Source organism: Syngnathus acus, chromosome 16, assembly GCF_901709675.1.
Source record: "Syngnathus acus chromosome 16, fSynAcu1.2, whole genome shotgun sequence".
Taxonomy (NCBI): domain Eukaryota; kingdom Metazoa; phylum Chordata; class Actinopteri; order Syngnathiformes; family Syngnathidae; genus Syngnathus; species Syngnathus acus.
Genome location: NC_051101.1, coordinates 12,091,186 through 12,116,894, shown reverse-complemented (window position 1 = coordinate 12,116,894; position 25,709 = coordinate 12,091,186). Strand labels below are relative to the sequence as shown.

The following is a 25,709-nucleotide window of genomic DNA, read 5'->3' as shown; positions in this document are numbered from 1 at the left end:
TTTTGGTTTGTTTTTAAAAGTAATGAAGCTCTTTCTCTTATTTAAAAACAACTACAACAAAATGGTAAGCAAGTAAATATGTTTAGTTCCCATCAAATATTTCGTTATTCATTAAGTAGTGTATATATATATTTATATATTTGCCTCAATTTGTTTGCGTTAGCGTCTGTTTAAAGTTTCTTTATATGTATTTTTATGTTAATGCGGGTCAATTGTGAACGTCTCCGTTTAAACGCTTCATTCCTTTTCAACACCTCCCATTATCACACATTGCGTGTCGTAAAAAAAATATTAATCGATATCTTATTTATCCTAGAAAGGGTATACGTATATCCACACAGTTTTCATTCTAGCTTTCCTAAAACGTTATACCGTATTAAAGTTGCTGAAGTGCTGCGTATGCATATTAGATATCAAAAACGAACGCTAGATGGCAGGATTGCTATTCAAACACGTTTAACTTCCATTGAAGTGATGTAGTAGCTCATTTTGTTCACGTAATTTATAAAGTTATGAATCATAACTTTATAAATTACGTGAATGAAATGATATAATATATATGAATAATTCATGTATGTTATGACACATGAGTCCTTATATATTATAAAGCAACATAATGTTACCATGTGTGCCCAATTCGTGCATGATTTCCACAAATTAATCCACCTCAGTGACATCAATGCAATTGTAAAAATACTATACAAAAACACAATATAAGTTGAGTTTTACTTGTTGAAGATGTGATTTCCATAAGTGAACTGTCAAAGTTTACATGCGTCAGCAGTATTGATTGCGAAGACCGTGGGCAGATTAGATTGTGCATGCAATTTCATGAAACAAATATTCTGATTTGTTCCACTAGGATGTCATGTTCCCTGAGCATGCATGCCTGCATGAGGTCTTAATCTGCAAAGGAGGAGAAGACAAGCAGCGCAGCAGCTGCTTATCAAGGCCAGCTTCCCGTTTTAGGGAGGAAAGATGTCCAGCTGTTGTCGGGAACGCTCACTGACAAAGTGACTGGTGGTCTCGCAGGAGCTCCACAGCTGACAGTCGAGTGAGTGTGCGAGACAAACGCGCACACACAAACATGCACATGCACGCACGTGTTAAAATAACGCTGATATTTATCAAAAATTGAGTTATCTTTCATTTTCATCTCACTTTTTATTGTTGTTGTTAATATCGCTTTATGCTATTATGTGGTAGTTATTCCATGTATTCTATTGTGTGATTTTTTTCCCCCTATTTTAATTGTATTATATTGATTCTAATCTATCTAATCGATCTGATCTATCTTCAGGATATTTAAAACGAGTTAAAACAGCCATCTTCCCGCCTCCCTCCTTCCCTCCCTCTGTCACAGTTTTTCCACTTTGCGTGGTCTTGACGACCCTCCCCCCTTTTCCCTGTTTTCCTTTTTTTGGGATGCCACACGACTCTTTCCTCTGTGGCTACTTTCTTATTTTCTTCCCCTCACCAAGTCTGCCCGACCCTCTTTAAGCAACAAGATCTTTACGCAGACTGTGGATCAACGTTTTAGTATTAAACCAAGGTAACATTTCTGCTTTTTTTTGTTTTTCCTGTTTTGGGGAGATCTTGGAGCGCAGTCGTACCCGGACAGGACCACCAGGCAACAAGCAGTGGGAAGGTGAGCACAGTTTTTTATGACTTGGTGGGATGGCACTGGCTGTCAAAAAAGATGCTAACTTTTGAATGGTACTGTCAGAAAGATACAGATTCATCTTTTATTTGTATTATTATCAATGTGATCATAATTTGCATCACACTGAGAGCTGTGTCTAATATTTTGACGATTTAATTCATCCGAAGATTCTTACGTTTTGGATGTCATTGTATTCGTGCTGTTGTGTGCATGCAACAAAATGTTCATTTGTAAAACGATCACAGTATTATTTCAATTTTCTTACGCCACTATACTTGTTTGTATGATTGCGGAGGGGTACTGATAGCGATTTATTGCTACTGGGTGTGTATCCTTGTCTAATAATATAAATGTTGCGGGTCAAACTGACCCATTCAAAGCTTTAAAATTGAAAAAAAAAATTAGCTTCGGGACGGACATGTTATTTTCACATTTTAATTATGGAAAAAGATGTTTTTACTTGGCCAAACACACGGCACAATTTTCTTCTGCTTGGCTCAATGTAATATTTTTATATTAATGATAAATGTTTAAAATGTATTTTACGATATTTAATTACTCATACTGACCCCCCAAAGAAACAAACATCAGAGGATTAATAATCTCATGATCCAATTCATCCAATGTGTGGCTGCAAACTGTGCAAAACTTCAATGAAAAGTCACCCAAAAAATGAATATAAATGTAAAATCAAAATGGGTTCTTATCTCAGCAGATTTAGATTTTATTTTTATTCTGAATAATTTCTGAGCTTTATGACGTTCACCCAGAAAACCGTCAACAAAGTTGTGACGGTAGAGATCAGTGTGTGCTCGCGTGCCTTTAAGTGTATGAGTGTGTTTGTGTGTGTGTGTGTGTTATCTAACATCACAATTATCATTTCAGTAACGAGGCACTCATGCAGACAAAAGTAAAAGAACAGGAAATCTCGCTGCATGCTTTGAATGGAGAGAAATAGCACCACCTAGTGGAAAACTAAGGATTGCATTTGTTACTGTCTTGATAAATGTTGCGTGTAAGAATAATTGCATCTTCAATTCTTTTCACTGGGACGTTTATTTGGACACAAGGAACAAATGTGTCAGGCTTTTTTTTTTTGTGTGTTGCTTTGTATTTTTTCACATTTCTAAAGAGGGTCGAGGGGCCTTACATAAGCGGGCCCCTCACTCTCCACCATGTGCGCTCGTCATAAATGTGAAAGAGGAGCCAGCAAGAGGCAAAGACCACAGGCTACTTGTACCGTGGTGAGGGTCTTTCCTGGACTTGCTTATGTTGGCGTATGCGAGTGCGTGCGTGCGTAGCCACACCGCAGGCATTGCTCGTTAAGACCCAAACCCGTTGAAACCCGACACGTGAAATCATTTGGGCCCCAAAAGGACGGCAACGCTGAAATGCAAGCTGCCTTGAGTTTTTGTTTGTGTTGTGGATTATTGCATAAATCATATGACTTGCAGTTCTTGCTGCCCTTCTTTTTGTTGGTGCTGACTCGCCTTTTTGCATCCAAAATAACAAAGCAGTCCCCAGTCTAGTTTATGTCATGCTTGGCAGCCGGACACGCGAACCGAGAGAACTTTTGCTGTTTTTCTTGAGTTTTTCCTCCCTCTTGGTCCTCTTCATCCTCCCACCAGCTGTTTTCTGCTCCCTGTCGTCCATCTCGCTTTTATGAGAGCGCTTATGTTTCGATTTGGTCTTGCAGGTCCGCTTTTTCAAAGACAAACGTTTGCGGCGTGACTGATGAAGGCCATTTGTTCTGCGGAAAAAAAAGAAAAACAACCAAAAAGTCATTTGTAAAGTTGAACATATTTGCAGTTTGATGTCTTAGTTGCAAGTTGCATTTATCCTTTGCTGCACTTTTAACCCGCTCAAGTATTTTGAAAGAAGATAACGTGATATGAGAAATGGGAAATGTTGTTTATTTTTTTATGAAAGAGGCTAGTAAACAGGAAGATCATAAACAAACGACACCATTTTTTTTATCTATGAAACGTTGACAGATTTATTTCGATTAATTTTAAAATGTTAATTTATATGATTTAAATTAATTTGTATTTTGATTGGTGTTTGATTAGGTATTATTTTGTATTATTTTAAATGCAATTTTCCTTATTAAAAACACTACTTTTTTTTTTGGGGGGTGGGTTTGGAACAGATTAATGACATTTCCATTCATTTGAGTGGGGAAGGATGATTTGAGATATGTTCTGAGTTACAAGCGTGGTCAAGGCAAGAATTGAAGTTGCAACTCAATACAGCCTGCGTAATATAAAGGTTTTAAAAGATGCTGACAGTAACATTTCCCAGTGCTCAAGCGACAATTGTTGCCTTCATTCCTATCACTGAGACATGCCTCAGTTGACTTTTTGTCATTCTTGTGAAGATTAGACCTCGCCCAGCACCTCAATCGTCGGCTCCCACAGGAAGTCCTGCCGTGTGTGGCTCTCGTACCCCCTGACCCCATCGGACCCCGCTCTTCCTGTTGCTAAACACTGCCGACCGCACCGATGTTGTCCATTAACTCCAGTGCAGTCGACGTACTTGTCTTTCATCTTTGAAACAAGACACGTTTTGCAGATTTCTTTTTTTTCCTTCGCAATTTCAAACAGTTCCCAGGTGTCCTGATGACAAATCTGTTACACAGAGCCAAGCTGACCCAACACTCAACCCGAGATGACCCTGTGTTATTTTGTTGCATGCTAAAATGCTCGCTGCTAAAGTGACATAGCACAAAAGCTATGACAATCACCTTGGGGGTAGCACACGCTGGCTCTTGGCTTTTTTGGAGAGGAGAAAATGAGCATATTTGGCTTCCAGATGCTTACTCAATGGACCCCATCTGGACAAAGAAAGGGAAAAAAAAAGTCATCTTTTCGGGGCTCTGAAGTGATCAGCGTAATAACTTTCAGGTTCTCCAGACACGGGCCACGTAGCACATGCCAGAGGTGGTACGCGAAATCGGCGGGCCTCAATGTTGAGCACGTTTACTGGCCCAGCTTGGTTTCCCTGTAAATGGCGATTTTAAAAAAAAAAAGCGGGGAAGGTGAGCTCGCAACGCCAACTGCTTGTGATGTACGGGATTAGCACATGGTTCACAAAAACTGACTAAGGACGGTGGTCTGGCATAATAGTTCTGATTTACAATAGTGCCTTTTAGATCTAAATTGTAACTTGTAACTCAAAACACTTGCATCTCAAATCATCTTACTCCATTCAAATGAATGGAAATGCCATTAATCCGTGTTTTCAAAACAAAATCAATCATCAAAGTGGAAAACGTCGAATGTTGGAGCCCCCATGGGTAACACCGTATAATAATAATAATATTGCTAATGCTAGCTTCCCCTGAGTCATCGGTTTTACCGTAATCCCTACAATAGAACACTGATGGAAAGTCACCAACATGACTAATCAGCGTGAGTGCAACATTTTCCAACGCAGTAATACGTACGGTAGGAGCTGCCATACATTCACTTCACAAGTGTCCTATCAATCCAAAGCAGATGTGCGGCGGTTTTCTCCAAATTGCTCTCCACGTCGTTTAGCCGTGACTTGAAGACTCGGGATTCGAAAAGCCGTCGAATGGGAACCTTGGTCTCTGTTTGAATTATGGTCACACTTCTTAAACCCCCACACGTGCGTCTCCTGACAAAGGCGCAGAGGAGATCGACAAAAGGACTCGCTCGCCACGAGGACACCCAGATAGGCGAGCGGGCCTCGTTCCTTTTAAAAGCTTTTCTGGAAACATTTTGTGTTTGATGACTCGCTAGTTGCTTAAAAAACTCACCTACTTGCTGTTTTAGTGTTCCAAAGGCTTGTTTAATATAAAAGCAGTGATTTGGCGCCATCGTGCAAACTATACCTTTGGTTGCCGCGTCGTCGTTGCGGTTTGATTTCACACCTCAAACATGTTTCGGACAACAGCCGGCTGACATGTCCTCCCACCCTCAGCGAGGGTCAAGTGTTAGCAAACTGCGGCAGCCTCCTGCCAAGACCGAGGCCGCATCGTGTCCTTGACTGAGCTCGATGATGTGAAGCCAGGCGCATCTTTTTCGTGTGAGCACATCTGTGTTTATGTCAACATGACATTTGGGATGACTTAGCAGTCCTTTTGCTTCCTCACGCGAGTTGATTGTAGACGTGTTAATCTTCTATGATGGCATCCATCGCTGTCTTTGTTGTTTAGCAAATCACGCATAACGGGGTCATTGAAAAAGCCGAGTTGTCTACAATTTTTTTGAAAAATTGCCTTCAGTTCTTCACAACATCATGTATGTTAGTTTTGAGTTTTTTTTTATCTTTGTAATCCAGTCCAAAATGGAGTCACGTCAAGATCAGATAAGAGTTTACAGAAATACATTTTGGGCTTTGGTGTTGAATGTTTACAGAACGCTAATTCATCATAGCTGGGAGACGTTAGCAGAGGTTAGCCGTGTTTTCCTAACCTCAACTCATCATTTCAAAGGCTCTTGACCCCCGTCGCCCTTTTTCGCGTTTGTGTTGAGGGAACTCGAGCTATGACTACAAATGAACGACTCGCTGTTGTGTGTTTTTCTTTTTTTTCATCGTCGTGGTGTTTCCCACAGCTTCTGTGACCCTCAAAATGGAAGATGGCGTACATCGTTTGGGAATTTGACCTCGAGTGTCAAATTCCATGGAAAAATAAGAAAATAATGCCAATTATTTGCCCTAAGTCCACAGCGGCCATTTTGTTGGCTACTATCACAAATTCCCAACGATGGTTTGTTTTGAAAGCGTAATGCGGGACACATGTAAAGTTTCCTGGCAGGCTGGCCGACACGCGGCCAAATAATAAAGACCAGGAAGAGACAACGTATGTCTGAATCAACAAGTCATCTGTGATTCACTGTGAAACAACGCCGCCAAGGAGTATTCCAGCTTCGTCCTAGGCAAAAAAAAAAAAAAAGAAATGGATGGATGCTTTTAACGTGATGCATCAAGGCCAGCCAGGACATTCTTACGTTGAGTGTCCCCTTAATGTCGTATCTTGAATCTCAAAGCTCCTTTATGCTTCCCGTATGTATTAAATGACAGCAGATGTGAGCATTTTAAAGCGTACATGTTGGATTTTAAATTTGATTTGCTCTCCGCAAAAAAAACGTGTCGAGGTTTGCTGACTATAAATTGCCCTTAGAGGTTATTCGAGGTTCACCGAAGGCTCCAAAGTCATTAATGTTCAAAACTGTCCTCGTTTTTCAAAACTGTAAATTGTCTCTGATTCATTGAAGACCCTCACTTGATGAACGTTGTGTGTGGCGTTTTTTTTTTTTTTGGTCTCCCCAGACGGGAGGAAGTAAGCGAGCTCTTACACGACGGGGTGAAAATGAACAACAAGGTCATAAATCCCAGTAGGAAACGGACACCGAGATTGTCCTACAAGGCTCAGGAAGTGTCTTAAAAATGCCGATGTCCTACCAGATGATCCTCTTTGTCTCTACTGGAGGTCGCAAATGTTTGTGGAGGTCCTGAGGCTAACAGCTAATAAACTCTACCAAGGCTCAATGTGGAGATTTTGGTGTTGAGTTTTATACACTGGTGATAATCTTTTGCAGGCCGCAGTGGTCTAAATTTTCAGATGGATTTTTTTTGTTTTGTTTTGATGATCCTAAGCTTGGAAAACACACTCTGGCTGTCACTCTCAAATATTTTTAGAATCAATGATTTTATCGATTATTCCATTGATTAATTGAATCATTTAAAAAAAATAATAATAATTTGCGTTAGTGTATTAATGTAGTTCACCGATGACTTGTTAACCGCAATTATTTTTATTTACTATTATTTAGTAATTAAAAAAACAAGATTAACGGTCATTGTTTTCGAAAATAAAAGCTGATGTGTGCAAATGTCTTGTTTTGGTTCAACGCAAAACGATAAATCAGTCTGCTTTCAATCATTAGATTTATTCTGTACTTTTGAGACCCTGATTAATTAGTTCATCGATTTGTTGTTGATTCATTTTGACACCACTAGACTTAAAAGGTCAGAGGGCAGGACGGAAGCTGTGAATTCTGCTGAGCAGTGTGTCCGTGTTCGGTGTGACATTGTGGACATGGAGGCCTTGTCGCTGGTGTTGGTAATGCGGATGTTTATATAGCAAAGCTATGTTTTCTGGTTTTGGGTTTCCTTCAGTCAGAGTGTCTCAGATTATGATCCACAGTGAATTACGCCACGTATAATTACAAGCCAGTATGGTCGTGTCCTCTTATAAAGTCATCCATTTTGGGTTTTCCGCCATTTTGCTGGCTGAATGCGAGTGTTGTCAATGGAGGCCGTGTCCTTCCCAGCCTTTCCGTTTGTTAGTTTGTCTCCCTGACCAGCGGAGCCACAAGCCACGCCGCCTGCGGTTTGGGGTCGGCCCGTGTGCAGGCGCAAGCGCAGGCTTGGCTCCAACTGGCAAGAAGCCAAAATGTAATGGCTGGCCCACATGTGCAAAATGTAAAGACGGTTATTTATTTGCTTTGTCATTTTCTGCTTCCATTTCCTTTTTTGAGAGAGATGAATTTATGGCGCGTGCGGTCGTCAGCGTAATTACGGCAAGGAAATTGTTTTTTTGTATGAAAGGATCCAACCGTATCGTTAAGTAATTAAAACAGTTTGCAAAAAAAAAAAAAAAAAAGTGCCTGTTGGTGAATTTCGATATTGAGTTATGAAAGCCAAAGAGGAAATCGTCAAACAAAGATTGTGGCTCAAAATGTTCCTTTCCTGTCCTAAAAACTACTTTCGAAATTGAAAGAGGGATACGAAATGATATATTTACAAAGACAACAAGTGCCTACTCCAAATTGACTTTGATGGTTACAAAAATGTTGAACTTGCTCCTGTACTGGGAATCAAAAACATGACCCACCCATTTTTGAAATAGTTCATCTGACACGTTTATTGACCTGGTAGTGAATGTGTGCGTGTGTTTTTTTAATGTTCCTTTCACCCTCGCTGAACTCTTCTTGTTGATATCCTCACGTGGTCCACAACATGAGCGTTGCCGTAGCGACGTTATCATTCCGACGCCGTTATCCGTGAGCTCTGTTCTCTTTCACAGCATGGGAAAGAAGAGGCGCTGACCTCATCCTTGTTAAAGTCCGTTTAGGGAATGGCGGGAAAATGTAGCGAGGACCAATCAGGAGCTTTCACGAGAAAGCTCGTAAGCGATCACCATAGATGTGGGATGGATGAAATTCCTGGTTGGATCATGTGTTATTTTTCTGTTGCTGTTGCCCATGAACATTACAAAGATGCTAGGTGGCTACATGTGCCATAAAAGCTTGACTAATTCACAAATTTAACTCCCCACTAACTGATTTTTCCCTTAACGTCTTGCCTGTTAAAACTCGTAAACTTACTTTCGCGGAGGAGGGCAAAGGAAGACAAATTTTTTCCTGGCCACCGCTAGCTAGCTAGTGGCAAAGCGACAAGGTAGCTAGCTCTGCCATTTCACTTTCCTCTGGTGGGGCAGTGCCCCAACCTGTCATCACTGAAATTTGAGCTTCAGCTGCCATTTTTCTGGATCATCTTTTGTCCCAAAAGCATATCCAGAACCGTCTAACCCTTTTCCGCTTACCATCATTTTCCAGCGCGGGGGTTCGGCTCCAACGGCGCGAGGCGTTTTCGGGATCTTTACCGTAAACACAGCCTGATCTGTGGGTGTGTTTATTCCGCGCTCGCATTTCAGGGTGCGGTGCGATGATTGTTACTCCACCAGTGTGTTGCTAAGGGTCTCCGAAGCCCCCTCGCCCAACACAAGGCAACATGTGCCAGTCCCATTGCGGTCTCTATGGGGCTCTTGGCTCCAGATGAGAAGCATTATGGCTTTAGAGCAACTCTGGTGGGGGAGGGGGAGGGGTGGGAGCTGCGGTGGTAGATGTGTCATATGGAACGTGGATTGCTCCAGGGAGTATTTTTATTCCAAAAGCAGTATTGAGTCACAAAAGGGAATGTTATGTGGATTATAGATAATAAAAACAGCAGTGCATGTCAAGCAGAACAAAATGACGCTGACGCCAAACATTGTTTTCTTTTGTGTCACTTGATACTGTACAACAACAAAAGATAGCAAAAATAATTTTTTACAGATATGCAACTAAGAAACGCGGCGACTCGTTGGATGCCTCAAGTTGAATGTCAAGCTCAGATTCGATTTTCGTTTGCTCCAGATTTTGCGCAGAACTCAAAACCAAAAGGATGCAACGCCGCCATCTACAGGGCTCTGTGTGTCATTACGGTGGTTTTCCAACCTTCGAATTTCACAGGCGAACTTGCTCACCTCTCTACAAATCTGCCGTTACTTTGCAAGCCACAAAATTTGCAGGTCAACTTCATTTCACTGCGCAAATTTCGACCTAGAAGTGAATTATCGTCAATCAAATGGTATAAGTGGTGCTTTGCGGCGTGATTGATTTACGTGACAACGAAGCTAACGCGCTTGACTGCATCACGCACCTGCAACACATTTCCGAGCTCATCCTCTGTGTTGACTTCACAGTTGCCACGGGAACATGGCCGTCAAACGCATAGATGAAATGCTATTTTATGCTATACATTCGACAAAAGCACGACCATGAAACAGCTTCGGCTCGGAAGAAAACTATATTTTACATTCTTGTCAGAGCCGGTTGAACTCGACGTGAACAGAATATTTGGACTTGACGTCATTTTTTGCAGATGGTCTATAAAGTCAGGATGCACCAAAGTGGACCAAAATGAACAGGAAGTCGGCCATTTGCTTAAAAGACGCCAAGGTTACTGGAGACTGTAGTTGCGCCAGGTCCCCCTCAATTATTCCTGTTTTTATTTCCATTTAATTTTTGGAGCCATGGCGCTCTGCGTCAGCTGCATCACATTGAAAAACAAAAGTCTCTTTTCACAACTGCGTGAGCTACCACTTGCTCGTCATTTTTTTTTTTTTTTACTTCACGGCCGCACATTAATTCACTGACTTGATTTACTGGTCGGTTTTGCTTTGTGTGTCGCAGCCAATATGGCCATTACAGCAAATAATTCAAATGAATTTTTTTCAATCGCTCACTTGGTTTGTGTGAAGTCCGTCCTGCTAGTTTGTCCCGCTCGAGATGGAAAAGAATGGAACGCTTAGCTGTCATTGTTGATGGAAGCGAACATCATGGCTACAAGTGTCTTTAGGGACCAACAATAAACCAGCACATGTTTATATTTGGCTTTTGTTGTTTTCCCCCGCTGTGTAAAGTATTCTTGCGCAGATCCCAGAATATGTGTGCGTCTTTTGTGAATTGGCAAAAAATATGCTCATACACTAAATATTTTTTTTCCTCCTCTTCTATGAACTCATTTGTAAACAGTGTTGTTGTGTCATAGATTGAAATAGCAACAGTGGCCCTTGGGAGGGCGTGTACTGTACTGTATGTATCTGATGTTCATTACGAAGCAGATCAACTCCATATTTTATTCCGTTTGCGGTTTGTGTCACAATAATTGTGTCCATGTCGTTTATAATATTTTAAACAGTGACAGTAGGAGCCAAATGAATATTTCAGGGGGCCTAATGGTGATACCTGTGGCGCTCCACTTGATGTTGCACTCTGATTTACCCAATGTGAAAGGTTGTTATGTCATACTACGATCAAAATTAGAAATAAATATTGGCTGCAGTGAGTTGCTGCATATTTACCAGATGTAAATAATGTGATGATTGACATCTCGTTTTGAAGAAAAGACCTAGAGTTAGCATTCGAAGAGCATCTGGCTTGGATTAATTCAGACTGGATTCAATTTAAAAGGATTTTCTCCCCCCAAAAAAACATTTATTATTGACTTTATTGTTTATTTGGTTACAGTTCCACTTTGTGGTTTTCGGAAATAGACTTTAAACATTCGCCAGGTTGTCATTCTGCTGCATTGGAGTAGGCAGTCGTGTTAGCCCTTAATGCTAACGTTCTCTTTGTTATTCTGTGTGTAAGGTGCCGATGTCACGGATCAAATTTTCCGAATGTACAAAGCCGCAATGGCCATGTGAAGGGTCAACAGAACGAGACACCTGAAATTCAAGTCCCATGGAGCTATAAGTTAAAAGCAAACGGCAACGGGACAAGCTGTAGACAAATGAATCCCGAGTTTATCGTCAAGCTTTTGATGTCCCGTGTGAAAAAAACCCCCACTTGTGCCTGTTAGCCGCTAGCTTGAAAAATGATTGGAAAAACGGTCGCCGTTCGTCGCCGGCCAAGAGAAAAAATATGATTTTCCATGAATCAAGGTTGTCTCCTCCAAGAGCTCACTTTCTTCCACATGATGACAACACCACCTGGAGCTCAGCTTGTCTACCTGCAACCTCCCCCCCCCGCACGCCACAAATTCCTCCAAAACTCCAAAACAACAAGTCCTTCAAGTTGTCTTTGTCAGCATTCAAGAATCTCCCGTGCGGTTTGGAGCTGTTCTTTAATGAAGTACAATTAAGAAGTGAAGCTAATGAAAAATATAAACCCATCGAGTTGATGACTCCCCCCCCCACTAATAGGAGCCATATGCCTCCTTGGGTAGAAGTCTCTTTGTTGAGTGAATTAACGCCTCGGCAAGTTTGAGATTTTGCCAACGTGTGTGTAAATCAGTGAAATGACGCGCTGAGTGGTCGCCGATGTGTTTATTGGGCACCAACACATCAAATAGACCACATTATACGTTGCGATACGCTCTTTACAGACTTTTAAACAATGGTGGCGAATCACAATCAGAGAGGCTGCAAAAGAAATATTGGGGGAAAAAAAAATCAACTCCAGATGAGATTGGAATCGATAGGTGATGTGACATCTTCACAATGTTTTTCCCCTGAAGTCTCACCGCCTCCTTTGAGTTCTTTTTCTGAGGCGAGAACGAAAAAAGGTGTGGGGGGTGGAAAAAAAAATCTCCCTCTCGTTCCCTGAGAGCCTAACAGGGTCCCCGTGCCGCTCCAGCTCTCTCGGGTTGACGGCTTGTGATGAAATCCAGATGGTGTTGGAGCGAGCACCGGGACAACTAGAGCAAAAAGCGAGGAGAGCGAGGAGATGAGCTTGTGATGGATTGAGGTCAGGAAGGAGTTGGGAGCTTCGTTTCCTGACCTCACCTCTCTCTTCCTCTTTGACACTTCTTCATTTGCTGCGTCAGGACGCCTGCTGGTGTTTTAATTGCGTTGTGGATTCTGGTGGACTGTCAGTCATACATAGACAATAACCTTTCTGTTTTGTCATGGGTCACCAAAAAAAAAAAAAAAAAAAAAGCATTTGCTCGACTCATTTTATTTCTTTCATTTATTTATTTCATTTTCATTATATTATCTATTTAATTATTTTTTATTTTCACACATGCCACTAAACCCTCTTCTAACAGATTTAGGCTATATTTAAAAATATATTACAAAATTGTTTTGTTTTTTTTAATTGGGGGCACGTGCAGGGACCATGCAGAGCACGCACGGCGTGGACTTGCTTCTTCTCCTCTGCTTCCTGCTCAGCCTGGCCTACTCGCTTAACCCGAGAGACCCCAATGTGTGCAGCCTGTGGGAGAGGTGAGGCCCGCTCTGCTACTGCCGCTGTCATAAACGTGAAAGCATAACTTTCTCATAACGCCGCGTGACATGATGGAGAGGACGGAGGAGCAAGGATCACCACTTCGAATGTTAGATCACCTTCTCGGCCTTTTTAGCTCCTTGTTTGGTGAATTCCAAGCCGACAAGTCAAGAGACTGAAGTGAACCGATAAAAAGGCGATTGCGGGTGAAACGATGCTATGTTAGCTTAGCATCCTGATTTATTTTGGCTAATTCCTGTGTTGTCACTTTTTGATTTTCATTGTGTGTTTCGTTTCTTCCCCTTAGCTTCACCACCTCCGTCAAGGAGTCCTACTCGCATCCTTACGACCACGTGACAGAAGAACCCTGCTCGGACCCTCGGAGTAACTACAGATGTCCCAGACACAGGTACCAGAAATGTTGTCAATGTAGCTCAGTGCTTTTGATCATTTTTATGTTAGCACAGAAGGCTGATCCTGTTGTTGCTCTTCATTCAGGATCACCTACAAGACAGCTTACAGGCAAGCCGTCAAGACGGACTACCGCAAACGCTACCAGTGCTGCCCGGGCTACTACGAGAGCCGCGACAAATGCGTCCGTAAGTGAAAATGAATTTTTGTTTCATCACAAGGGAATAGAGTCGCCATTTCGCGGCGTCAGTGTGTCTACTGCAAAGCCGAACTGGCTTGCACAACTGCACCTTGATGGTAAAGTAAACATCGTTAACTCGTTTGAAGCTACTTAACAGCTCACTGCAATCCTGAGCCAACTCTTCACTTTTATTTTTTTTACCCTCAAGCGCAGCCTTTTAAAGCAACACACATTCAAAGTCACAAATACTACAGTGTAGAATATACGGATGGCGACCCCTGGTGGACATAAATAATACCTGCTGAGTTCTGTGAGGCTCAAAAAGGTGATAAGTGTCATATAATTCTTGTTCTTTGGAATGTTTTGACTAAAATGTCTTATTTTATTAAGAGTAAGACAGATGGAAACAGTTTCAAACTGGGAAGAAAAGGCAATATGTCTTCTTTAAATATGTTTTTAAAGATACCTCTCATTTTTGCTTCTACAGCCAGTTTTAAATAGTGGTAGACAAAACTGTTATTGGAGAGTTCAAAAGTCATTTTTAAAGAAAGCCTTACTGACACAAGATGCTCACTTGGCTTTTCTTCTGCACGGTCAACATAAAGCACTTTCTTCCAAATTAAAGGTTTGGGTTCCATGCGGCCGCTCGCTATTTGTACTGGCTGCAGCCGTGTCGCAAAAAGCCCCAAAACGTTCCCATCAAGGAAATTTCTCTTCAGATTTCAGTTGACTGGAAGGATTTCTCCAGATTTTCCACCGTTTGACCTCAATTGAGCAACTCGATGTGAAGAGATAATGCGAGAAAATTACCGGGTTCACACCTTTTACTTAGGCCATGCATGCATCCTTTTTGTACTTTTGGCGTAATCCTGCCAGTTCATGCTTCCTTGGTAGAGGAAGTTAATATATTTATTTTATTTTAATTTTATTTTGGAGTACGTTAATATATTTATTTTATCATTTATTATTATTTATTCTCTCTCCTAATTGCATAATTAATTAAAAATACCGATGTGCTTCGAAAATTTGGTGAGACAAACTAATTGAGTCATCCTAAACGTTTGAAGGCATATTCGTCTCTTATTGTCAGTTTCTATTTGTGGCTCTGTGTGTGAGATTATAGTACACGTTGCCTCATGCTGAGTCCTGTGGTCACTTTTATAAATGGAGTGCAACAAGATCAAACGTGGGCAAAGAAAATAATACCTTTTAGTCACTGGAACGCAACTTATAGAATTGAAACATCTAAAGGCAGCTTCCTCCCAAACAAGGGCTCTCTTTCTTTTGCCAGCCAATAAACATATCATTAAGCATAACGACATGTCGTGTTTATGTGATGACATTTCCGTCTACATTGTCATTATTTGCCTCCGTCTGCCTTTCATCTCCGCAGCTCGCTGCACCAAGGAGTGCGTTCATGGCCGCTGCCTGGCTCCGGACCGCTGTCAGTGCGAGGGAGGCTGGCGAGGCGACGACTGCTCCAGCGGTATGGAAACTTACACAAAAAAAAATCTCTACCGTTTCATCCCAAACTGCTAATGTGAGTGACAGCATGCATAAACATTCAACATTAATTAACAGCAGCGACACAACAAGTAGCGACGTCCCTGCGTCAGGCTAAGCGGCTCGGGGCCATTACAAACACCAGGCTGTTCCCAGATGGAAACGGCATATTGAAGTCATGAAAGAAGCTTTAGAAGTCTGTAACTCCTCATAAATATTAATGATATATAGATATGAATTATTAATAAATCACTAATTTGTTGTTTCGTTAGGGGACCTAACAGGGATCCCTGGTGCACACCGTTATGAAATAGTCTACTTATAACAACACCTCAGTAAAAACATTATTGTGCTGTTTTGGAATTAAGGAAAATGTCAATTAATGATTAAAACACCAACTTGATGGTCATTACTCAAACGCCAGGGGTTCGAGTAAGGATCCCTGTGTGATGCCGCTCAACGAGCCTCTATGTAAATTACGGTTTTAAGCGCTCGTCCACTCTCGCTTTAGTAAAGTTCCAAAACAAGTTTGAAAATCGCTTTGCTATTTTTTTTCTCTCTCTACTCTGACATGCATGAATGAGATACTCACATATTTTGTTCAGGACGTCAGCAAAACACGGCGGAATTGTTTTTCTTTAATCAAGAGTGAAAGCAGAACTTCATATCATTGGCCTGAGTGGCTATTTTCCACAGCCTGCTTCAGTTGGGTCAAAAGTACGCCACTTTATTATTGTTTTTTCCTTGTGCAGCAGAGAGAGAGAGAGAGAGAATTAGCTTTAACGGGTAGCAGTTGCTGTCTTGACAATGAGGAAACGGAAAAAATGAGCCCACACTCTCATTTTCACAGTTTCTCCATCTCGCCTTTTGCTCCCTCTGTACCCTTTCCCCTTCATTCTTTTTTTTTTTTAAACCTTTTTTTTTTTGCTTCCTTCCTTTCTGCTTCTTTTTCTCTTTCGGAGAACAGTCTGAATGCGGAGTTATCGAAGTGGGTGAAATTGGAGGAGAGAGCTTTTTGAGGTTTGCAAGTAAGCTATGAAGAGGGATGGAAAAAGATGGGGGATGATAGTGCAAAAAAAATAATAATTATTGGACAGTATGGAGACCCTGCCTCGTGCGTAAAATGATACAAACTAATGTTAGGAAGCGACGAATGCTTTTCTACCTGGTGGTCATCTCTCCAAATCACATTCGCACAATTAAAATGTCATCAGGAATGACTTTAGCGACGTTAGCGTAACGCAGCAGCTGGTTTTGAAGCAGCTTCCAAAACGCACTCCTGCGGTTTGGATGTTTGCGCTCCAGAGAGATATTACAGGAAAATGCGTATCTGAATCGCAACGTCGGTGGAAAAATGATGAATCTTGTGTGAAATATTAATCGTGGGATTTTTGTTTTTCCATTTCGGGGTTTTAAGAATCAATAAAGTCTTTGAAGCTTTCAGGGCGTCTGACGTCATCAAAACCAGAAAAAAAATGAATCATCAGCGTAAGTGCTCTGCAGATGGATGGATGGATTACCTTCTTGTCTTCTTGTTTTTTAGTTGTTCTTCTCTTGTTTTGACGATTTTTACGACCTCGTGGAGGTGTTAATTCATTTCATTGGTGTACTTAAGAATCACTGCACAAGTACCACTTCAACTTTTCTTTTTATTTTTTTTATTCTCGTGAGTCACCTCAGTAAATCTGCATGCCTGTGTAAACACAATGGTCTCCACCAGCTGAGTTTCTCATTACTCAACATGACAGAGTTGAGCCAAGCCCCCCTCCACCCCCCCACTTCTGCCGATCCATTCAGACGAGAAGAAGCAATAACGTTGGCCGCGTAAATACTGGCAGGGCAGCTCGCTTCGAGCCAAATTTGGATCTAGTAGAAACTATTTTCGGAGCCCGTAGCTGCCCTATAGCAACAACAACGAAAAAATGTAAGGAGTGACTCAAGCCTCAATTCAGATTACGGAGTGATTTAAAAATAACATCCACAGAGGTCAACATGAAATCGTGTTATGTGACTGACGCCCATCCGTCAGTGACATCATCGGATGCTCTGGGAAACTCAAACCCTGTGTGAAAGTCCACTTCTGGATAAAACAAAGTCCATCTTTTGTGAGCTCCATGCAAATCTCCCCGATAATTTGTATCTCTGGGGTGGTAAGACGACACCCCAATGTTTGGATGACGGGAGTTGAGGGTGGGCCTTGCAAAACCACAATTGGTGCAAGAGTGTTCTGTTCTTCATTTATATGCGGCTAAACACACTCAATGTTTTTTGACAGTCTTTAAATCTTTTTTTTTTTTTTTGATGTCATCATCCAGTGTTACCACACAACGCTAAACGCATTTACCGTAAGGTGACTGTTGTTATGAATGGTTGGAAATTTATTATTAAGTGCCAGAGTTGAGGGAGGTCTTTAAAAATAACTTTTTCCCTACATCCTGCAAACGCCTAATGTTGGACTGTATGTCGAGTTTTACCGGAAAATATGGAAAAATGCTCAAATGTTCCCCAAACTGTTTCCACCAAATAGTGAGCAGCATTTCTTGATAAAATAAAGAATTCTCACGAAGGGACACCCAAAGTATTCAGGTCCAACCCTTGATGGATAGGGTGTTACAAAAAAGCAGATGGCCTAGTTGTTATCCTTGTGGGACACCATAAGAATGTGAACATGATGAGTCAAATCCAAACAAGTAAATAAAAGACCCATTTGTATGAAATATTATACCTCCCAAGTGAAACGATAAACAATGACTTGACGAAATATTACAAGATGCCCGGCAACTCAAACTGTTTTTCTCCCCTCAGCCTGTGAAGACAAACGTTGGGGTCCGGGCTGCGGCCAGCAATGCAACTGCAAGAACGGCGCCCTGTGCGACCCGGTCAAAGGAACGTGTCAGTGCCCGCCGGGTTTCGTTGGACGCCAGTGCGAGGAGGCGTGTCCCGATGGAACCTTTGGAAAGGACTGCCTGCAAAAGTGCAAGTGTGAGACTGGAGGATCCTGCAATAAATCCAGCGGGGAGTGCACGTGTCGGGATGGCTTCACTGGCACTTTGTAAGTACTTCAGGAAGCAGATTCTTAACCGTGACCTGGCTGAATAGGAAAGTAGTAATTGGTGTCAATGAAGCATTTTGATTGTATGTCAACTTTAGCTTGGGTTGTTAGCGGAGAGTCTTGCGCATTTCTGGTACATTTTCTTTTCTCATTCATATCAAATGTAAGCCTTTTATTTTGAAGGGATATATTGTAAGATGAGTTTAAAATATTAACGTGTTCTAAATTATTCAAGAACATAATTTGGGGTGTATTTATAATTTAAACTATGAATATAGACATTTCAGGCAGGTGTCCCTCACTCATATATTTTTTTGCTTGTGAGACTCGTTGAAGGTTCAGAGACACACCCGCACAATGTTGACAGATATTATTGGATGCAATTTTTAGCTGCGGGAGGCCATGCTCCAGAAAATGTCCCGCTCGGTGTCCGTGTCAAAATGGCGGCATCTGTCGGGGTAAAGGGATCTGTGCCTGCCCTCCTGGATGGATGGTAAGTAAAACTGCACACATTCTGTACATACATAGAAAAATAATAATTATTTTATTTTCGCTCACATTTGTCAACAACTGAACTCAAAAGTGAGTGTACAGAAAAGATCAAATTGTTAGTGAGCCCTTCTCCTTTGCCGTGATAATTCATCCACCTCACAGGCCTGCCTTTGGCTGCCTTCTAGGGTTTTGTTTGCACGGAGCGCTGTCCCGAGGGACGCTACGGACCCAACTGCGCCGAAGAGTGCATATGCCACAATCGCGGCAAATGCGACCCCGAGACAGGACAGTGCAAGTGTGCCGAAGGCTACACCGGGAACAGGTGTGTACTTGTTAAGAGCCCAGATTAAGTTACGTTGTTGGAGATCACAGAGCTGAATTATGGAAATAGAAAATTCTAAATTTGTATTTGAAAAAAAATGCTCAGATGCAACGAGGAATGCGCGGTGGGCTCTTACGGTCAGGACTGCGAAGGGGCGTGCGACTGCGCAAACGGCGCTCGCTGCTACAACATCGACGGCGGCTGCCTGTGCGAACCGGGCTTCAGCGGGCCCAGCTGCAAGGACAGAATGTGCCCGCACGGAAAATACGGCATGCACTGCGAACGCTCGTGTCTCTGCCAGGACAAAAACACGCTCAGGTGAGCATAGGAATAAAGTTGAGTTGAATTGAGTTTACGCAAATCACACAATTTGACAAATGTGGTTCTGATAAAACCGCTTCTATGCTGGTGTTCATGCTAAAGTCAGTAGAGGCCACGACACCGTTTGGGAGTTTGCAGGGAAATAGCGCCCCCTGGCAACCCCCAAAAATTGGCGCTTAGCTGTGCCGTTATGTCAGTGTCTACACTTTTTAAACTTCTGGGTTTGATTTAAATGTGATTCTAATTATAATCAGGAAAACAAAAATTGACAGTCAATGAATATATTAAACATTTTGGTTTTAAATGAAATGACATTAATTTACATTAAATTAAATTGTAATAAATGAAATATTCTAAATCAAATTTAAATTAAATAAATGCAAGTTTTGATCCTAAAAGCAAGTGTTTGGTATTTTTAATTCTGTTTACAAAATAAGAATTCTGCAATTATATTCACATACATTTTTTTAATGCCCAACAAGACCAAGAAAATATTGTATGTCTAAAAGAACTCAACCTGACATGACACAATTATGTCTACCTGACAGCTGCCACCCGATGAAAGGCGAGTGCACGTGCCAGGCGGGTTGGGCCGGGCTCCACTGCAACGAAACCTGCGCCCACGGTTTCTACGGCGACGGATGCCTCGAGCCCTGCTTGTGCGTTAATGGCGGCGTGTGCCACGGTGCCACCGGACTATGCCAGTGCGGCCCGGGATACACGGTCAGCCATCAATCCGTTTTTCTGTAGTGACGTGCTATGATGTCATTTGCATTTCTTTTTCCCCCCCACAGGGTGTTCACTGTGAGAGTCCATGCAAAAGCGGCACCTACGGCAAGAACTGCTCCCTGGAGTGTTCCTGCAAGAACTTTGTGGACTGCTCGCCCATCGACGGTGCTTGTTTCTGCAAAGAAGGTGAAGGTTCTTCACACACCGCAGGTGATGAATCCCCTGCCGTCAATCTCATCGTTTAATGTCTTCAGGCTGGCGAGGAACCGATTGCTCCGTTCCGTGCTCGGAGGGAACCTGGGGCCGCGGATGCAACGGCACCTGTCAGTGCGCTAACGGAGCGAAGTGTAACCCTGTGGACGGATCCTGCACTTGCACAGCAGGCTGGCAGGGGGCGCACTGCGACCAGTCGTGCCCGGTGAGCTTTTTGCCACACTGACCATTGATGAACTCTGCCTAGCAACAAGTGACCACATAGCGTCATGGCCAAGTCACTCTTCTCCATTGATGTATATTCTTACCGTACAAAATGTTACTACAATTTCCTTGGAAGGCTTTATTCATTTCGTTGCCATGGCGACAGCCCCCCCACCATTGTAGCATTTTGTCCGGCGTTGGTCCAATTGCGAGCCTGCAGAGGCTGTCCTGACTAGCTTTGGTTCCTACTCGCAGATGGGCTCGTTTGGGCCGGGCTGCCTGAAGAGATGCGACTGCGTCAATGCTGACGGTTGCCAGGCAACCACAGGGGAGTGCCACTGTCTGCCAGGCTGGTGGGGTCAGTGCCCATTTTTTTTCAATCAATACAGTGTCATTAAAAAACACATTTATGAGCTAGTATAGCTCACTTTTGAGATGTATTATTGGAAGAATATAGGTCAGAACTGTAATGCAGTTTTTAATTATTATTAAATGCAATACAATAATGATAACCGACTTGCCCCTTGTCTCCCTTAGGGCCACGTTGTAGTGAACCGTGCTCCGAAGGCCTGTGGGGGCGCCATTGCAACCAGACCTGCTTCAAGCACTGCCCCAACAGCGAGACGTGCCTGCGGGAAACGGGAGCGTGCGTGTGCCGCCCGGGCTTCTGGGGCGTCACCTGTCAGAACAGTGAGTGTCGCCGAGTGACTCTCGATGGCGACGGCAGTCCCCGGCTGACTCGTCTCCCTCCGCCTTCCTCAGAATGCAGATCGGGTACGTACGGTGAGCAGTGCGGCCAGTCCTGCCCGTCCTGTGGCCAGTCGTACCGCTGCCACCATGTGACAGGGGAGTGCGACTGCCTTCCAGGTTACACAGGAGATGATTGCCATCAAGGTGCGTTTTTTAGAAATGAATGGTGACCTCCAGGGTCAAGGTTCATCACATGTCAGATGTGTGCTCAGGTTGTGTTTTACGTGCATTCGCTGCAGTTTGTCCATCTGGCTACTACGGCAAGGGTTGTTCTGAAGTTTGCGTCAGCTGCGCCAACAACGCCACGTGCAACCACCGCGACGGCCAATGTCAATGTCTTCCCGGCTGGACCGCCACAGACTGTTCCATACGTCAGCACCAATTTATTATTTTCATATTGATCCTTTACTTCTTTTATTGTTTATTAAAAAAAATATTTTTGGTTTCCAGCTTGCAGCGCGGGACGTTTTGGATCTTTTTGCTCCCAAACTTGCTCCTGTCCCACCAACGTCCTGTGCGACCGCGTCACGGGAGAGTGTCTGTGCGACAACGCTGACTGTCAACAAGGTACACGCGATTGTTAAATTGAGGAAGGCTTTGACAAGTCTGACTCGATCCGCTATTTGCTTTCAGAAACGTCTGAGCCCGGCAGCGTGATGGTCCCGCTGCCCCCAGGCGAGAAGGAATCATGGGCGGCTATCAGCGGCGTGGTGGCGCTGGTCATCTTGGTGGTTCTGCTGCTGGTTCTCCTGCTGCTCTACCGACGCCAGCAGAAGCTCAAGCACAACAACACGCCCGCCGTCTCCTTCTCCACCAGTCGCACCGTCAACTCCGAGTACGCCGTTCCAGGTAAGTCGTGGCCATTTTTTTTTTTTGCATTTCAAATTTAAACCTTGAATTTCAAGTTTTAGATCACTTTTGATTTTTATTGTTTGTGTTTAGATATGGCTCCCAACTACCAGCACTACTACTCCAACCCCAGCTACCACACACTTCAGGAGAACCGTCCACCGCTGCCTCACCTTCCTAACAACCACGACCGCACCATCAAGGTGACCGTCACCTTGCACTCTGCCCCTTCGAAGTCACCCTTTGCCCCCTTTTCTGATGCCCCCCCCCCTTTTTTTTTTTGTAGAACACAAACAAGCAGTTGTTCTGCAGCATGAAGAACACGGAACGGGAGAGGCGCGGGCTTTTTGGCGTGGAGAGCAACGCAACGCTGCCTGCTGACTGGAAACATCACGAAGGTCGCAATAAGGAACCAGGTCAGATCAGATTTCATCATGTGCTCGAACAATGAAAAAAAAATCTGAAAATTTGGCCCGGCAGTCCCTTAGCCAGCTTTACAGTAAAAGTCCAAATAATATTTTTCTATGAAAAAAAAAGTAGAAGTCTCCTCTTGAGGCGCTACAGTATGTTCATTCATGTTTTAAAAGAAAAAGTTAACCAGCCTGTTTTGACAAAGAACGTTTTTAATGTGTGTCAAAAGTTGCCAGTCAGATAACGAAATACATAGAGACCTGAAAAATCCAGTGAGGTACAGATGTAATTTCCACCGCTGCCTACCTTCAGTTAGGTTTTCAAAGTCAGCAGAAGAGAAGAAGTTTGATTTATTTTTGTGGTCTGTTGGATGTGAATCAATCGTCTTGTTATTGTATTGCCAAGTCTTCTTTTATTGACCATAAAACAACTTTGACAGTATTTCCTCTAGACAGAGTCAAAAAGACTTGTTTAACATGGACGTATAAAAACAATAAAATAGCATTTTATAAGATCTCTCTCCCGAATAAAAGGAATTGTTGATGTTCACAGGGGCGTTTGGGATTGATCGGAGTTACAGCTACAGCGCCAGCCTTGGAAAATATTTCAACAAAGGTTGGTCGAATGTTCTCACTGCAGTTAGCACTAACGACTCACTTACACACTCTAGAGGCATAAGGTGGTACTGCAAGATTTAAAAACCACCCCAGTACCAGTTAGCACTGACGACTCACTTCCACACTCTAGAGGTGAAAGGTGGTACTGCAAGACTTAAAAACCACCCCAGTCCCCCCCCCCGAATTTTTTTTTATTTTGTGGGAAAGAAAACAAGAATTGAAAACGAATAAATGCTTTATCCAGAAAAGAACAAAAAATGTACTTTCAGCACATTATAATCATAGAAGTTGATGTTTTTAAATCCACATAAACATAAAAAATTAGGCTTCAATTTTTTAATCTGGAAAACAGGGCTAATGATTTTTGCATTATGTTGGCTTCATGAGTGTTTTTGTGGTGATCTACTTGTTGCTGAATCCTGCAATAAATTGTTAATTGTTGGTCCAGAACTCACAGAGGTGGCAGGGATGGCGAGCAGCAGTTCCCTGAATAGCGAGAACGTTTATGCCACCATCAAGGATCTTCCAGGACCCCCCTTCTGCCCCCCTGAAAGCAGCTATATGGAGATGAAGGCGGCTGTCCCCCGAGGGCGAGCGTACACCCAGAGCGGACCCCCGCCTCCTCCGCCCCCACCCTTCAGCACCGCCTCTCTACGACGACGTAAGCGACAACCACGGCAAATTATATAGCAGATATAAGCAGTCTACACCCCCCCAGTTCAAATAGAACATCTGAACTTGAAATGGTGGCAGGTGTGTGCTGACTGCCGTTTGTTTTGTTTTCTGCAGAGCGTCAGCATTCGGTTGGCCACGCCCCCCTGGAGGACCCGCTGGGCCACTACGACCTCCCGGTCAACAGCCACATCCCAGGCCACTATGACCTGCCGCCCCTCCGCCGGCCCCCTTCGCCGGAGAGAACGCCGCGCTGACCCCCCGTCGTTGATGGAAACGCAAGCGAGGCTCCCGAAAGCGCCCTCCGAGACGGCGTACGATCCCCCCGCCACCCGGGGGAGGACGCTGGTTTTTCACTACTGGTGAGGAGACGCCATGTTCATGTGGGCCGCCGCCCGAGGAGAGGGACTCAGGACGGGATAATGACTTGAAAAGGACGTCAGTATGGTTTGAACCCTCTTCAGCTCGCTAATGTTCACTTTTTTCTTTGAAGTTGTACAACTTTGGCTGGTTTCCTAAAGTTATTCGCGATGTAATGATGCACTTTAGCAATTTTTCTTTTAATTTGCTCGCTAATTAACGTGGTTTTTCCACAAGCTGCACGTCAATGAAAACAAAAAATGATGCCTTATTTTAGACAATAAGAGTTTAGTATTCTGGAAACATCTTTTTCTTCATCTTTTAATTGCGAGTTTTCCTCTTCCCAGTAGTGTTGGCTCGTGAGTGAACGACTTTTTTCAGTGAACGAGAGTGAATGAATCACTTCCTAAAGTGATTCGGGTTTTTTTTCCAGTTCATATGACTTCAACCAGTCGGTAATGCGCATTGAAGCTGGTGCCACCTCGCCGTAAAACAAAACGAAGAAGAAAATGACGTCACTTCCCGTTCACGAACGAGTCTTGAATTGCATTTCCCGTTCACTGACTGAACGGATCTGTGAACGAACGAGTCAGTGATTTGCATTTCCAGTTCATCGCGAGAACGGATCAGTGAGGGAACGAATCCTGACATTCCCGTTCGCGACCGAGCTAATGGGTGAACTGCATTCCTTCCCGTGCATCACCGGATCAGTCAGTGAACGTGTTGTTATGTAAGCCAGAATGTCGATTTACGATTTGCCAAGGAAAGAAAGAACCACCACTTCTTTTATGCACGTTTTCTCCAAGCTAACGGCTACCTTTATTGCATGAAGGGATGCACCGTTTGTTATGCAACAACGGGGAGATTATGCTTCTCTTTGGGTAATCTTGATTTTATAACATTTATAGTAGTTTTTAAATAACGTGTATGCATATATACGCCTGAATATTGTTATCCAATATATCTACTGCAATTTCACTTTAGACTGCTGGTTTGAAATTTACTTTTAATAAGATGATTTTTTTTTTTTTTTTTTTTTAAATAAACATTTATGTTAAAACTTGTCTGGTGTTTTATTCCTTGTTTTTATATTCGCCAATAAAAACATAAAAATCTGACATTTGTTTGACTGCTTTATATGACAATATGTGTTTTACGTTGTTATATGAGTTGGTGTTCCTCAAAATAACAAAGGTCGGCATAACGGATTTTTTTTCAACCTTTTATTCAAACACATTCGGTATAATAACACCATCCAGCAATCCAACAAATACAAAATTAAAACATCAATATCGGCATAACGTGCGTCGGCTGCCATAGCAACAACGCTGTCACTCACTCGTGAATCTTCGCGAACGAACCTGAAAATGGCGGTGTACCTAATAGAGTGTCCGAATGACGTCACAGATCAACCAGCCAATCAGAAAGTGGGGG

General features: G+C 42.9%; 1 protein-coding gene across 1 annotated transcript; it reads left to right on the top strand.

Moving 5' to 3' along the window:
- The first annotated feature begins 4 nt into the window (after window positions 1-4).
- On the top strand, window positions 5-24,756 carry pear1 (platelet endothelial aggregation receptor 1). The gene is made up of 25 exons (XM_037272857.1): window positions 5-64; window positions 863-1,054; window positions 1,594-1,648; window positions 13,077-13,187; window positions 13,496-13,597; window positions 13,687-13,787; window positions 15,174-15,266; window positions 18,089-18,335; window positions 18,726-18,828; window positions 19,013-19,149; window positions 19,255-19,467; window positions 20,019-20,193; window positions 20,265-20,385; window positions 20,454-20,617; window positions 20,872-20,974; window positions 21,154-21,306; window positions 21,379-21,510; window positions 21,606-21,737; window positions 21,817-21,933; window positions 22,000-22,215; window positions 22,309-22,418; window positions 22,502-22,631; window positions 23,179-23,241; window positions 23,692-23,904; window positions 24,033-24,756. Exons 4-25 carry the CDS (start codon window positions 13,081-13,083, stop codon window positions 24,170-24,172), a joined length of 3,072 nt encoding a protein of 1,023 aa, XP_037128752.1. The 5' UTR covers window positions 5-64; window positions 863-1,054; window positions 1,594-1,648; window positions 13,077-13,080; the 3' UTR covers window positions 24,173-24,756.
- Window positions 24,757-25,709: the final 953 nt, after the last annotated feature.

Bases quoted from the DNA above. Each gene is read 5' to 3' on its own strand.
- pear1 (XM_037272857.1), top strand. From the start codon at position 13,081: ATGCAGAGCACGCACGGCGTGGACTTGCTTCTTCTCCTCTGCTTCCTG. The intron at 20,618-20,871 runs GTGAGCTTTTTG...TCCTACTCGCAG, and splicing joins ACTGCGACCAGTCGTGCCCG to ATGGGCTCGTTTGGGCCGGG. The intron at 23,905-24,032 runs GTAAGCGACAAC...TGTTTTCTGCAG, and splicing joins CACCGCCTCTCTACGACGAC to AGCGTCAGCATTCGGTTGGC.